The 16,555-nt window shown below is 43.0% G+C and overlaps 1 protein-coding gene across 1 annotated transcript in view; it reads left to right on the forward strand.

The window, feature by feature from the left end:
* odad2 (outer dynein arm docking complex subunit 2) overlaps positions 1-16,555 on the forward strand; it is a gene marked incomplete at both ends in the record, with an annotated part of 71,368 nt that overhangs the window by 11,477 nt on the left and 43,336 nt on the right. The window contains 8 exon segments of the mRNA XM_079234317.1: positions 5,895-6,041; positions 6,400-6,609; positions 7,589-7,822; positions 8,339-8,449; positions 8,668-8,822; positions 13,670-13,850; positions 13,963-14,024; positions 16,399-16,513. Of these exon segments, the coding sequence (XP_079090443.1) occupies positions 5,895-6,041; positions 6,400-6,609; positions 7,589-7,822; positions 8,339-8,449; positions 8,668-8,822; positions 13,670-13,850; positions 13,963-14,024; positions 16,399-16,513 (1,215 nt within the window).

A 16,555-nucleotide genomic window follows, 5' to 3' on the forward strand; every position in this document is an offset into this window, starting at 1 on the left:
GTGTGTGTGTGTGTGTGTGTGTGTGTGTGTATGTGTGTGTGTGTGTGTGTGTGTGTGTGTGTGTGTGTGTTCCTGCTTCAATGAGATGCAGCCCTGCAGTAACCAACATGTCCCAGCGTTCTATCTGTCTGGAAACCACACAGCAGAGTTATTTATGGGGTTTGTCCAGTAGTCATTTTATAATATCATTACCATCAGACGCTGAAACTTACCATGAGCCAAGTTAAATATCTGTTTTATTTTAGGAGGAGATCTCCCCCTCCGCCCCCTTTTCTCCTTGCACTATAGACAGCCGTCTGTATTCGAGGAAGTTGAATACTTTCATAAAGCGACACATGGATGTTCTGTTTTGTGTTTAAATGATATTTATGTAGGAATGTTTGCCTAGGGTTCCGATGTGTTTGTGTTTGTACTCGTATGACTGGAGATCTGTGCTTGTAAAATGATCACATGGTCGCTCACAAATCCAGCATGCAGTGTGCAGCATGTGTTTAAGAAGCATGGGTTTACATGTGTATGTCTGTAACACTCTGACATCACGCCTCCTCCTAATTCCAGTCTGTAATGCGCCAGTGCCACCGTATAAGCAAACATTGTTTATCGTACTTTATAGTTAAACCTATATATATATATACGTATATATTTTAAAGGCTGTGTTCTGTAAACATATGGTTGTATGTCCAGCATACAGGCCTTCAATAAACCAGACTGGAAACAAGACAAGCTAAGTTACAGCACAGCTTTGCTAAAAAAGAATAAAGGAGCAGTTTTACTAGTCGGGAATGAATAACTTCAAGCGGTAAGTTGAGCAACTAAGCCACAAATGTTATTTGAGTATTTTGTGTCATTTCAAATAAAGACAAAATTCTCCAGCTGCTATCAGTTAGATCGCCCTGTGGCTTTCTAAACATAAAACCATTTTCATATTCTCCCAGATGTAAATATTGTGTCTAAAACACAATATGTTACTAGTTACCTGATGAACATTCCAATACAGAGTGTTCATCTTTTTTTTTTTTTTTTTTTTACTGAGCAGATGGCTTTTCTTCATCTTTTTGTGAGCAGACACACTGACATATTCCACCAGACTGCTTTTAAAAGTTGTCACTATGAGCGTACCCTTTCTCCATTGCTTTAAGATTGTGTTGCTATTACTATAAATTGACCTCAAATTAAAAAGATAAACAAGCTGAGCTGGGCCCTTAACACAGTTATTGAGTTCAACCCTCATTAAGGCAGCTCCCCCTCTGCTGGGCAGACACAGTACTACTGCCCTGCTCCCCCTCCATGAGAACCATTCTGCTAATTGCCACCCTAAAAAAACTAACCTTGTCTCCTGTGTACAAGAGCCAGTATCGGCTCACTTTCCCAACGGAAGTGAATTTGTACCTAATTATGTTGTACGCCTTTTTGCTGCTTGTTTTAACAACTACGGCACTCAATTAAGACATTAGTTTTTTAGTGCCTGTCATGCATTTACAACATGTCTAATCTGGAGAATTTACTTGCAAGAATAATTGCATCATTGCATTCTCATGAGTTAAGCCACTTTTCAATCCAAAGGCCCGACTAGACGTTTGCTCAGCGCACACTGCACTCGTTTTATGACAGAAAGGCCTATTAAGTGATCAAGTTTTATGTTATGGGGGATCCTATGTCAAATATGAAGCAAGAAGCAACCAGAAATCATTCATTCTATCCCGACAGTACCTTTCCCATTAGAGCAGGAGATTGGGTTTGTTCTTGTCATTAGTAGCCTTCCCTGCTGCAGACTGCAGAGAAGTATGAAACCTCATGCATCCTGCCAAGACGCCGCTACTTCCCTCTTACACTAAGCTCTATGAAGCGCTGGCAGTGGCCCGAGTCCACCTGTCACCAGTCCAGCATTGCAGACATACGCTCTTATATATCTGAGCACTTATACTCAATACGTACTTTTAGCCCCACCGGCATGCAGTCCAAGCCAAAACACACACTCGCGTACAAAATATATACCAAAAAAAAACAAAAAACCCTGTACTCAGAGAAAGGCCCGGAGGTCAACAGGGTACCATTGACAGCCCTTTTAACCCCATCCCTGCTCCCACATGCTTAGTGCTGTGATTTATAGGCCTGAAAAGGCTCATGCAGGGCAGTCAATGTCTGCAGCATCCAGCCTGCTGCTCCAGAGGAACCAGACAAGAATAAGACCTCCATTCAGTAGTGGGAAAGGCCTCAGCTATTTAGTAGGTCAGGCCGAGACACCTGCAGTAAAGGGACAGACAAAATGCGTAAAGCATCTTTAAGTGGCTGATATTGAGTTCACCTCATGAATGGAAAATTAACCCCTCATACTGCTTAAACTTTTCTAAATCCATTTTTTTTATTGCGTAATGCCGTCAGACAAGATGATAAAGCATTTAAACAACTATCTTTAATCATTACTCAATGAGCTGCCATTAAACTTGTGATTAATGAGTATTATCTACGTAAATAGCATGCTGCAAATTCCAGTGTGGATGTGTTTTTGTAGAGGTGATTGTAGTAACATAAGTATTGCCATTTAGGGATATTTTTGCTGTATATCCTGTCGTCAGCATTTCCTTGTGTTGAACAAATTGTCTGTCACTTTAGTATTTTGCATTACGAGCTATATATGTATTATTTTTATCCACGCTTGCCTCCGTGGAAGCAAGAGTCAATTAGTTGGTATGTCAGACTTTAGTCCAGACTTCCTTATCTCAATAATAATCAATCCATAGGATAGATTTCCATGACTTTTTTTGCAGTCCCCAGAGTAGATTTTGGTGATCCCCTGGCTTTTCCTTTTGCAACACTATGATGCTGATATTTGTGGTTCAAAGTAAAATGTCTTGACAACTATGGATTGCATTGCTTCAAAATTTTCTACGGGTATTTAAGGTCCCTAGAGGATGTATTCTAATTTTTATTATTTGTATTTATTTAACCAGGAAAAGCCTCATTGAGATTAAAAATCTCCTTTACAAGAGTGTCCTGGCCAAGACAGCAGCAGCACGTTAAAACAAAGTTTTAGACATACAACATACAACAGTGACAGAACATTTTTAGATCACGGCATAAGTAAAAAAACAAAACTAAGACTCAAGACTCAAGTCATCATATCATAGTTCACACAGGTGCACATCCTCAGTCAAAAGCATATACAACCAATAGTGACTAATGACTTGGTGAACATTTTAAATTGCTAGGGGCACACTAGCAATTTCATATTTTCCCCTTTTCCCTTTCGCATCACCATATGAGTTTGGTGTGAAATGTCCTTTTCCCTAAATGCCCCTGACTTTCCATCTAGTTCCATCACCAACGTTGTTGTTTCCCCCCCAAAATACCTCCAAAACGAATGCCATTCCCATCAGCCTCAGCGGATGTGCTCAGTGATGATTAGCAAACGTTAGCATGCCAACAGGTTAAACTACAGCTGCGTTCAGTCACATACGTTTTCTTTTTACTTTTAGTAAATACTGCACTTAAAAGTTACATACTGTTGCATGCAGTATGCATTCAATTGTGAGATACTACTTTCTCATAACATAGCACCTTGAACTTTGACCCTCTTGCTCAACTATCTGCTGCCTAAAGGATTGTGTATCAGAATAGCCAGAAAAACATGCTGGCTTGCATATTGCAAAATGGGACCGGCATGCTGACTGGTATGGTGGTGTGGGTAATGGAATGCACTGTAAGATGGTGAACCTAGTAAATTATACATGCTAAGCACCAGCAAGTTAGCATTGTACAGCATTCAAGATATTTGTATTGACATATGCAAAGTTAACAGACAGTTACTCCGTATAATGAAAAATAGCCTTGCAGAGCTGTTAGAATGGCTGGAGACTCTTAGTCCTGTTTTCCATTGGGCAGAACTTACCAAGACAGTCATCACTGCCGTAGCCAAATGTGGAAGCTCACATGTGTTTTTGAAGCAAACCTGTAAAGATTTAATTTGTTTCTTAAAGGACCAAATTAATCACATCACAGGTTGTGTTTCTTAATATCCCGCACATTAAAAGGAATATGAACTTAGTATTGGTGTAACAGCCAAGCCAGTAGGTCATAACATAGAGTGTCGATGCAATGTTAATATATCCCCACCGAGACCTCGAGCAGATATTGAACTACTTTTTGCTTTTCTTTCTCTCAGAGTAGTGAATAGTGGTTGAATTGGTTCCACTTTGAGCATCTGTCTGCCCCATCTCGCTCACAGAGTCAAAGTTCTTTCACCATAAAAGATTGTCAGATGTTGTCAATGTTTTAAAGAATGTCGACAGTACTTCAAGACCAGAGCTAACAAAAACGAAAGCATATGATCTGTTTTCTGTTCTCCCGGCTATCACTCCGAAACATAGCTTCTCTTTTTGGGAGGGAGCGGGGGTTATTTTTACAAGGTACGAATCTCGCCTGCCGAGTCCTTTGAAGAGTGAGAATGGAGGAGACAAAGGAAGCCGTAGATCCACTGCTGTTAATAGGCAAATGGTTCACATTTAGGCTAGCGTCGCGATATGGAGAACACATGTGGCCGTTATCCTGCTGCGTCAAAGCGCTGCCTTGAGAGTGAGATATGATCAAACACCACTTGAGACTCTGGTATAGTTCTACACTGATGATACGGCCCCTCCAACAGCTGCACGAAACAGATTACTGCCCCAGCCTTCTACATAGTGACGGGCTATTTTCTACTCATATAGGTAGCTGATAGCAGGACGTGTTACATTCTTATGTTCTGTTGAAATAATCTATTTAGGGCGGTCCCGACGTCTCAAACTGTTGGCAAAAGTGTGCAACTAATAAAGGCTCGTGAAGCTGGGAACGGTAGAGGCGGCCTTGAATCCACTGGATGAACTCGAACTGTGGCACATTCAAACCACTGCAGAAAAGGAATAATATTTGATTGTTTACTTGCCAGGAGATTTTTGGACTGGACGTCTCAGTGTCACATATCAAAGCCATGTAGCAGGTCTAGAGTTACCGCAGCTAACTGTTGCATTCGCGTGCCATGAGCTTCTGTTTTATCTGACTACTGATCTCTTATTTTTTATTCTTATGATCAAACCATTGCATGTGAGCAAAGTTTGTTATGCAACCGTGCACGATACGGACAAAATATGGTGGTATAAAAACACCATTGCTGCCTGCCTGGAAGGTATTTTAACCATCTCCAAGCTCCAACCCTAAGACTGGTATTTCAAGTGCCGTAATGCTGTCAACGTCCATCCACAGCTGAGACATTACGTAGATTTATGAATTGTGAAGGGAATCTGAAAAAGGACAACACGTATTTGGACTATAAATTTAAAACTACGATAAAGTCAGATTCCGCCACTCCCGTTAGGATTTGCCCACACATGTGCAATTTTAAATCTTTAAGCTTATCTTTTTTTAGTGAACATATCATAGTTAAGTGGCAGTAAAAAAAAAAATGTGTTGAGGGGCTTGACTTTAAATCAACCATCAGATACCCCCTCCTCCTCTTAGTAGTGTTGTAGCTACTAAGTTGCTAATTGCGGGGGTGAAAGTCTAATATGATATGTGTGTATATAGCTACTGTCAAAACATATTCTTTTTGAAATGCTAATGCATCTTTAGTCACAGGGATCCAGCGCTAACAGTGTTAGTTTTCATCTTCGGGGCAATGTCTTGGCACTGTTGTCAGAGCTTGGTGCTCTGTAAGCAAGTTATTTCTTTCCATCAGTGTTTACCGCCACAAAGCCAAACACTTACCAGGATGTGGTATAAACAAAACAACCCCAGCAGGAGTGGCATTACGGGCTTGTATCCTCCTCCCTTTTCCAAATGCTCACTGTTTAATGTCCTCCTCCTCTCTTCCCCTTTGTTTCCCCTTTTCATTCATTCATGTTTGGCAATTATTATTTCAGGCAGGCAACCAGACGGCCACTGTGCTCACTCTGGTCCACTTGATGGACTTTAATTTGATGCAGGAGACGTGCCAACTAGCCATCCGGGATGTAGGTGGCCTTGAAGTCCTCATTAACTTGCTGGATACAGATGAAGATAGATGTAAAGTAAGTAGCTGTGCCAAAGCTGGACCTGGATGGCCTGTGGGCATGAACAGAGCCGGCTGTGTGTGCCAGCCTGTGTTTTAGTTACAGAAACACTAGTGCTGTGTCGAGAGGATGCCTTTAAAGACACGGAGTAGCAATTATCCTCCAGTGTGCCTAATGACTTGTGGGTGCTTTTTAAACCTGATTGTATTTTAGTAGCAATGTGGGTAAATGTTTGGCTACTAGATATTACTGTGTATACTCTTAGCACAGATGGAGGCCTCATGTTGGCATAGACACAACAGTTTCTTCTCCATGAATAATTTGTTCAAATATCTCACTGAGTGTTAAAGTTTATTGTGTGTGTGTTTTTTTTTAGATTGGATCTTTGAGAATCCTGAGGAAGATAAGTCACAACATGCAAATCCGTCGAACCATTGTATACATGGGAGGCCTGCGGGGCATGGTGAAGATTCTGGACTCGCCAGTCAAGGAACTCAAGGCCTTAGCTGCTGAGACCATTGCTAACGTGGCCAGGTTCCGCAAAGCCAGGAGAACCGTCAGGCAATTTGGCGGTATCAAAAAACTGGTGAGCATAAGCACAGGCCACGATAAACTAAGGCTATTTAAAAAAAGAATGGACACAAAAGTCTCAGTAATCACAAAATGAAGAGCTGCTGGAGAGAAAACTGCAGACGAGAACCTAATCTTTCTGTATTGTTGTTATTAAAAATGTTTTTGTTCTACGATTGCAGATTTTCTGTGACTACACTTCTGAAATGAGGGTGCCCTATTACGATTTTATCCACGTATTACCGTTACTTATTTATTTAAAGTGTAAAACACTGCTGAACTTCATTTTGCTGCAAATCCAATCCAATCCATTCCTTTTTCACACCGTACGCAACTTGGCACGATAGTGGCCCCATCCATCCTTTTTCGCCCGGTCTTTGAACACAGCAGAGTGGGCGCTGTGGTAAAACAGATAGAATGTCCCCTACATCCTCTGACCTGCATCCATGTTTGTTGACAGAGGGACCTGTGATTAAAGCCTCTGTGCCTTGTATATTTTCCTCTGCCCCAAATCGGATGTTCTCATGTGCAAGTCACTCACGGAGGCAGATTAATTTCCCACTATGCCATGAAACCACCTTTGAACTGCGCTGTGTGTAATAGCTTTGTCTGCTCTGTCTCACTGGCCTGGAACTATGGATTAGAACACTGAATGATGGCCATAAACCGTCACACTGGGCTTTTCAGGCTTAACATCAACATCTATCCTGACAGTTTTCCACTCCTAGCATCTCTGGCGGTTTTATCCTTGCAGACCCAGTCGTAATAGAATTTTAATTGCGCCCTTAATCACAGCCAACAACTTAGTATTCTCATCTGGAACTCTCCATTATCACTCCAATGCACTTTTCCGAGTCTTTGAATTTATATCAAGTTCACTGAGTTTGTGTAAATGTTTTTGTTTTTGGGGCTAAAACACGTGCGGTCTGTCGGCATGTCTACGCACAGCATGTTTGTGTCCGCCCACATGTTGGTCTTGGTCTCTCTCTGCTCAGGTAAAGCTGCTGGACTGTGTCCCCAATTTAGCCAAACTGACTGAAAACCAGGAGAAGGACGTGGAAGTGGCTCGCTGTGGGGCTCTGGCACTGTGGAGCTGCAGCAAGAACACCAAGAACAAGGAGGCCATCCGTAAGGCCGGGGGCATCCCTCTGCTGGGATGCCTGCTCAAGTCCCTGCATGAGAACATGCTTATTCCTGTGGTGGGCACCCTGCAGGAGTGTGCCTCTGAGGTGAGAGGGCACATGCTGCATGCTGTTGTCAAGTCTGATTCTATAAGACATTCAAAATACAGGAAGGATAAGGCTTGATATCATTTTTTTGTCAGCTCATTCAGTAAAAGACCCAAAGCAATGATGAACTGATGCTACCAACGAGGACTGTGTCTGCTGCATCGTCTTCCTCTGTGCCATAGAGCTCCATTGTTGTCCATGATGTTCCCTCATTACAATAAGCACACACACAGAATCATAGTAGTGCCAGCCTTATCCCTAAAACTATGATAGTGCGATGCAGGGTGTGCAGAATGCCTGTCAAAATATCCCTGTAAAAATATGTTTATTATTATAGATTAATATACAAAAGTATGAGATACTGTATGTAAGGGAGGGAAATGTATGATCCTCGTCATATGAAACCAATAAGGAAAACAATTGGAATCACAAAAACACAGCACCAGTTCATATGTGACATGAGTATAGATTAGTCCATGTTGTCCATGTTGTCTGCTAACTGCTGTGTCACCACAGGAGAGCTACAGGACGGCCATTAAGACCCAGGACATGATCAAGGACCTGGTCAAAAACCTAAGCAGAGACAACGACGAGTTGCAAATGCATTGCGCCAGCGCAATCTTCAAGGTACAGAAATTGAACAGAAATTAGAGGAAAGTACCGAAGCCCTTGATTATCCTGGCAAAATCCTGTTCTTAAGTCATAAACACCAGAGAGAAAGCATGTGCCCTAAGATCACACTGAGAAAATGTATCACCAGAATACATAGAAAAGGACGCAGACTAGAATAGTTTTTCATCCGCTATGTCTCTAAGGACTTCATGTGGTAATGTTTTGCCTTGCAGTGTGCAGAGGAGAAACAAACCCGTGACCTGGTGCGCTTGTACAAAGGTCTGCAGCCGCTGGTTTCGCTGCTGAGCAAGGCGAACAACAAGCTGCTCCTGGCCGCCGCCACCGGAGCCATCTGGAAGTGTTCCATCAGTGTGGAGAACGTGGCTAAGTATGCCGGGACCCGGGCCCTCACCTTGTTGCGTCTCATTAGCACACGCCGACACATTAACGCACGCACCCAACAGACCAGAGATCCAGAAAACGCATTGTTGCCATATCTTTTGGGATGTGTTTGTAATTAGTGTGCCCGAGGTAAATCAATCATTATCCACGGGATCAACAGTCTAACGAGCCTCAGTGTGAAAAAGAGGGTTCATATCAATTAGGCATCTCACCCACATGTGCCCAGAACTTGTGGAAAATATGTTTCCTAAATTGACGTGGTTAACAGCGGCCTTACAGTATTTGAAAACATAACACCAATAAAGGGTTCGACCGACTCGCGTGCATTATGGTCGTCATGCCATCAGCACATATGTTACTTTTATGGGGGAGGGCTCTTATTCGTTCACGACTGGCTTCGTCGCTTTTTCCACTCGTACTATATACGGCGGTCATATCTGTCTTTTCTGTCCCATTGTTTCTGGTCAGAAGGATTGCTTGCGTGAAATGTAAAGTTTTTGTACGGATTCCTTTTGCTCTGATCTTTTATGTGAGTGTTTGCTGCTAGCTTTCAGTCTTTTCCACCCGCTAGTGGAGGCTCAAGTCAACGCGCTGATTTTATAGACTACGCTGATGTGTTAGCCGGGGCCCGCTAGCCCTGAACCGAACGCGGGCATGCTGAAGTCATCAGCCCTGAGATGGTGATTTTCTAATGTCAGAAGACGCCGGCTGACGGAGCCTTTAATCATTTGTCATGTAAGGCAGTAGTTTATTTAAGTGTCATTTGGCCTGATTCATTCGACAGTGACACTTCTGGAATGTTTTTTGACTTGTACTTTAGTGTCAGATGATTTTTAAGTCTGTAATTTTCCCTCTAAAATAAATAATGCTGGGGGACCGTGCCCTGGCAGCCCCGTACATTTCCACTTGTGCTTCATTGAAAGAATGATTTAGGTATATTTATTTTCTTATTCAGTGTGAGGCCGAGGACATAATATATAACCCACATTCGGTAATTAAATACTAAATCAAAACCTATTCTCCCTGTTGTAGCCAACAAACTGATATGATCATAAGAAATATTCAAAGACAATGTCTTGAGTAGTTTTGAAGTTATAAGCCTTTCGTTCAGGTGAGATTATGTGAAAATGCTTTTCTTCTGACTCACGACTGACTGCAAGGTTCAAAATGCGATGGGATCCGAAAAAAACAAGAAGAAAGAGCAGTAGCACTCACAAGGATCTGTCTTCACTTCATTCATCGTAACTGACAGAATGATATTCTACATTTAAAGTCCAAGTTAAGTCCTCCCAACTGGATCTGAGAGTCTGCTGCCACATCGAGTTAAGAGAGGATTCCTTTACAGGAGCAGAAGCATGACAATATCGTTCCTCTAGGGCAAGATGGATCAGATCAGATCACCGTCTATTTAGCTCACGTCATCAGGGAACATCATTTGGGGCAGATTTCATTTATTTAAAGGTATAATATGTCACTTTTCAGTGAATATCTAAAAAACGACTGTCTGCCAGAAGCTGTCATTCATTTTGACCATATACTTTTTGAATCTTGCTTTTTTTAAACTATATATTTTAACCGGATGAAGAATTTTCGTCATCAAACGTCTGGATCTCAAGTTATCAGAGAAACAATCTGAGCAAACGATGACGGCAGCTCGTGTTGCAGGCCCAACGGGGCGTCCTTTGTCCGACAAACCGCGTCTGAGGAATACTGATTTTTAACGTGAAAGTGTTTTAATCACCGGCTCCGTTGTTTTGGAGAGAATGGACCCCTGTGGATAACTTGGCTCCCGGTAAAAACCTCCTAAACAATGAACACAGAGGGAATCCTGAACGGGAGACGTGGACAGTAACGATGGCAATTGGCGGGTGAAGACAACAACTCCCATGATCCCTCGCTACCCCAAAGACGTATTGTCTTTTACTCTAAAGACGGTACAAAAATCAAGCTTTGTAATAATCATTTAACATCGAGTGTTCTTAAAAATAACAACACCACTGGCACAGGTAGGGAACCCCAATGGACTGCAGCGTTGTGATGATGAAGTTCACACTGTCATGATTAATGTTCAAAACTCTCGCTGCCATACGTAATGACTTGTCACCCGGTTGCTATGTAAAATATGGCTATTGCTACTGATAATAACAATAATATAAATAATGATAATGAGGCCATTAGTCACATGTAAACCACATTTACTGACACTTCATTTACAAACACTACAAAACACTCTGGTTGCCCTCACTCTAAATTTAGCGTGTCACAGAGAGAGCGCCATGAGTTCTCGTTTTGTGGTTTCTTTCCCGTGTGTGTCGTTTAGTTTTTCGGACGCCGTTGGCAGTCGGGCGTGAGTGAAGGTGGCCACCTCCTCAGGAGGAAACCGGCGCGATGCACGGCAAAGGTTTTTAATGCACACTTGAATGTGTAAGTGGATCTGTTTTTTCGTACTCTCTCGGGCTTATTGGAATCACTTAAAATGTCTGGGTCAGGCAAAAGCTTGGAACATAGTGACCGAGTCATTACTGTCAAAAAGTAAAAGGCTGCTAATGGTAACAGGGTTTCGGGGCCATGCGCTCATTTCAGAATCAATCATAGGCTTAGCGCTGCGCTGAAATGAAAATCATTTCGGAATATATTTTGCTACGAGAGGGAGAGAGTGGGTTTTCTTTTTTTCTTTCATTAAGTCCCCGGTCAAATGAAACAGACCTTGTGGTCATTTGCAGACAACATCCTTTTCTTTCTTGAAAGTGACTGATGGTTTGCGTGGTCTGGACAGTATAGCGGTCCGGGGACCTCCACTCCAGACAAGTAGCAGCATGTGTTAGCCATTTTCTTGATTAATGATACATCGAAATGAGAGGTGATTGATGCCCCGAAATATAATTGCATTTATAACTAAAGTGTGTTTGTTTAAATACCACATAAGCGGGTGTTTTATAGAATATATACCAGAGAGGGGTTTACCTGGGCCAAGTTTATGTGTAGTGTGAAATGCCTTTGTAAAAGTCCTGCATGGAAACGCTGAAACAATATTTTGTACAGATTTATGGACACATCGATATACGGTCCCTCAAGCCTGTACGCTGAGGTGCTATGGATACACACAAAAATGCTGTAAAAAAAAAAAAGAAAGAAGCATTAACAAAAGAGTGAGGGAATGACTTCGCAATGGAAAGTCACGACTGCCAAGTCTAGAGCTGAATTTGCCAGCGCAGTAATGTTTGGGGTCAAGATTGCGGAGTTCGTTTCCAATTAGCGACTACAGCACCATCTTACCTCTGCTCCAGACCTATGATGAACATCCATGATTGCTCCTCCAAATGATACTTCTCCCTACCTCACGAAAGTTCTGTGCTCAGCCCAAGTTATTCCCTGCTCCGCCGTTTCCTCTCCAAATTTTCTGCACTTCGACGAGTGTGACTGGCGTTGAAGAATGGGGGAAATCAATCATCAGATCTGCTGCACGGAAGCCCCGCTGTGGTTTGCTGCGTCCTCTGACAGGCCTTACGAGCTGCGTGGAGCCCAGCGTTCGTTCGCAGCCTTGTGTGATGCTGCTCTTGCCATCACGTAATCACTCCGGCTGGGTTTGGCTTTTTTACAAAAAAGAAAACCTCGCGACTTGCCGATCATCTGTCAAAAGTTATGTCTGCGACAACAAGATAATTCTACTGCAGTCGACTGCGGATGACACTTCGGTGATGGCACAGGAAACCCATTGTTTTCAGTCACGGTGAAATTTCATTGGAGTTAACTTTGGCAGCTCCTCTTTTCATTAGCAGTGTTTTCACTCGCAAGAATAGGCTTGTGTGTCGGTGGACACTGACCAAAAACCAAATGACCTTGGCCTTCCACAATAGCTCACGGACCGTGCTGCCAGCGACCGTAACTGTGAATAAAAACAGTCGTAGAACTTAACTGTACATCAGAGGTTTGTTGAGGTTTTTTTTGCAACCGCATTATATCCCTTTTAAATGTTTACTGTAGTTTACCACTCTATAGCACTGGCAAACAAGGAAAAAATCACAATAAAAGAGGGAGGGAGAGTTTCCAAGCCGCAGCAAAGCGCTGGTTATGCAAAGTACGTACAGGGGACAACTGTGAGCAGCCGTGGGAAAAGTGGCTGTAGTGCTGGGTCACAGTGAGAGATCCGTGCCCATGTGGATGAGGGCATTGTAGCTGCTACGGCTAATGGCGTCTTTATCCACACGGGTGGTGTGGCTCTAGGGATGGCAATATTGGCTGTTGGCTGGTCCACCACTCTGAGTCTAGACTGAAGTATCCCATCAACTATTGGATGGATTGCCATAGAGGTTTTACTGACATCCGTGGTCGCCAGAGGATGAATCATAATGACTTTGATGATCCTCTGACTCTTCATATAAGTAGCGTCACCATGAGGTTTGGCATTTGTTGTGTCGAGTAAAATGTCCCCACAATTTATTGATTACATTGATAGGAAATTTGTTCCATGCGCTCATTCCAAATTGTGTCAACCTTTCACTTTTTCTCTAGCTCAAATGTGTCCACTACTTTGGTTTATGACCAAACACCAGGAAAGCATCAGCCTCAGCTGTACTTTGTGTTTTGTTTGCCAATTAGCAAAAGCCAGCGCGATAACACGCTGAACTAAGTTGGTGAACATAATAACCATTATAACTTGACAGCAGCATGTTAGCATGGTCACTGTCAACATGTTAGCATGCTAATGTTAGCATTCAGCTCAAAGCACCGCTGGGCCTCTGCGGTATATATAATATATAAAATATATATAAAATCAAACAACGTGAAGCGATTGTCAATATGACACCTGCCCCTCTTCTCCACCCTCCACAGGTTCCAGGAGTACAAAGCCGTGGAGATCCTGGTTAGCCTGCTGACTGAACAGCCCGAAGAAGTTCTGGTAAATGTAGTGGGAGCCGTGGGAGAGTTTGCCCAGATACCTGCCAACAAGGCCACCATCCGCAAGTGTGGAGGCATCAGGTCGCTAGTTAACCTGCTGACTGGATCAAACCAGGCATGTTGATTGTTTTTTTCTCTCTTGCTGCATAAAAGGTCATCCCATCTTTAAACCACACTTCTATACGGTGTATTGATCCATGTACTTTATTGATGTGTCATTTTACCAGGCGCTGCTTGTGAATGTAACCAAGGCGGTGGGTGCCTGTGCTACTAATATGGAGAACATGGCGTAAGTCTCCAACCTGCTAACATGACCTTTGACATTCAGAGTACAGTCTACACGGGTCAAACAGTGTCTCTTTAAAACCTCATTAGTGGCTTACTCAACGTCATTACTGAATTACCTCCAAACACATGTTCTCGTGTCATATGTTTTGACAAGGGAATGACACCAATTCCAGAATCCAAACACAGTATCATTAACCTGTCATGGGCTGATGCTTAAATAAATCTATATTCTTTTAAATTGTAATTACGCAGGTACTTTTCCCCTTTCATCCCCGGCTTAATGACATATTTTAAAAGCTTTGTTTATTGCACCTACTGTGTTAAATAGGGTTGTGGTGTAATTCCCAGTGCTTTACCATAGCTTTGTGGTCACTGCCAGGACCTGAGCTGGTCAGACAGACATACCTAGAGCCCTGCCCTGTCCAAGACTACACGGCTGGGAATTTAAAAAAACACACTGAACCACAGTCCAGAGCAGTCTTTGTTCTGTGTTCCTTTAACCTCACCCTCGACTCTGTAGAACATTGTGGAGCTTCCATCTGCGTCTCATTGCTTTTACAAGGCTGTTATGGACGACGAGATCGTTCTTAATTAGCACTGGACACAAACACGACTTAATGTCTGCGTTTGCATTGTTAGTGAGCTGTTAATGCCATGTGAGCCCATTACATTTGTTTGGAGGAAACTCCCAAGGGGTTCAGTAAAAAGCCTGGCATGTCAAAGTAAAGCCACTAAACTTCACAAAAGAGGCAAAGTGTTTCAAGTCGGCTCATCGCGCTCTCCGTGTTCTCTCACGTTATGTGTACGCCGACCGGGCCTGTGTCATTTTTCAGCCTTCACACTTCGCCGTAAACAGAAAGCTCTCATTTCAACGGCCCGCTTGTGCTTTGTGTATGTTTTGTGGCGATGGCTTATTTCGAGACATGTATGTGTACAGTAGTTTGCTGAGCAATTAACATAACTCTGTTTCCGGCTTCCAACCCAACCCTGTTTTTCCAGATCCCCAGTAATTAGATGGTATTTGGCGAGCTAACAAATATGATGATGGTGTCCACCACACGGTTAGCTACAACATTCTTGTCAGTTAACATGACTTCATTTTACCCAACGGAAACTTTTTTTCTCTTTTGCCTCTTATACCACCTTCGGTTGATCAGCACAATCATTTCCTCATCGTCCTTCTGATGCAGGTCATCCATAACTACTGAAAGTCCCCCAAAAAAAACACGCCGATCGCTTTCAAGTTTTCCATGAAATACTCACGTGTTTGTTTTCATTCTCAACCAGTAGGCAGTGTGCGGTTGATGACATAGCGCTTCCCCCAAAGAATCCTGTGTAGCTACAAGAGTCAACACACGTTGTTTAATGCCTCCCGGGTTTGCGGTCTCCTCCTCTAATCCATCACTGTCAGCTGCGACTTCATTGCTAATCTGTTTCATACCTGCTTCATGGGAATGACGGAACTCTTTTGGCGGATGATGTGATGCTTCACTTTTGTTTTCGGGTCCGGATTTAGGAGGCCCCGCAGACTGGAATCTGATGTTATGATCCCTGAAGACTGATTTATGTGCAATGGGAAGACAGATGGCGCGGGACGTCCCTGATGAGTGTTCGCTCGTTGCCAGTCACGGAGATACTGTGATTAGGGAGTGTTTAAGTAATTATGACAGCATTCAATGTCGGCCTTGTTGGTGGCGGCACACATGGGGAACACGTTACATGTTATTTATCCCAGACAACGGGTGCACTGTGGCGCAATTCTTTAGGTTCACAGACCCTGACTGCAGTTTTGACTACAGTCATGTAAGCGACATGAAATACAGTTCATGCCTAAGTAAACTTCACTCAGGGCCCTATGAAATATAGAGCGACCTGTCTCGGGCTCTGTTTGATTTGGAAAGAGGTCCTCTTTTTGGCTGCGCTTGAAAAACAAGCCACCGACATAAAGTGTAAGTTTGTCTCAGTTTATATTTATACATGTGTGTATGAAGCACTATGCAGATGTATGTGCGTTAACCTCTGACCCTGGTAAGGCTGAGCTTTTCCGCGGCGAGTGAGTCGAGTGAGCAGACAGTGGGTGAGTTTCAGCTCTGGAGAGGAACTGAGTAAGGACTGAAGGCAAGTTGGGATGAAAAACAAATGCTGAAATCGATCGATGCTTTTTATTCTGCCGCTGGACTAGACGGACACGGCCAGAGCTCAGGGAAACAAACACGATTAAATGAGTTACTCTTAAATCCTTTAAGCAGATACTTATGCTCTATGAAACATCGAAAGGAAATCATAATGTCAAAAAAAATGTTGTCCTGTTCATTCTTCCCTTGTTCATCCCTCCCTCTTTTGTTTTGACCTCCTACTACTTTCTGTCTCTACAGGATCATCGACCAGCTCGATGGACTCCGCCTGGTGTGGTCCTTATTGAAAAACCCCAGTACAGATGTTCAGTCCAGTGCTGCATGGGCCCTTTGTCCGTGCATCGAGAATGCAAAGGTACGGCACAGCGGCGGACATCTGTCTTCTTCCTGTCTCCTT

Source organism: Taurulus bubalis (assembly GCF_910589615.1).
Source record: "Taurulus bubalis genome assembly, chromosome: 18".
Classification (NCBI taxonomy): Eukaryota; Metazoa; Chordata; class Actinopteri; order Perciformes; family Cottidae; genus Taurulus; species Taurulus bubalis.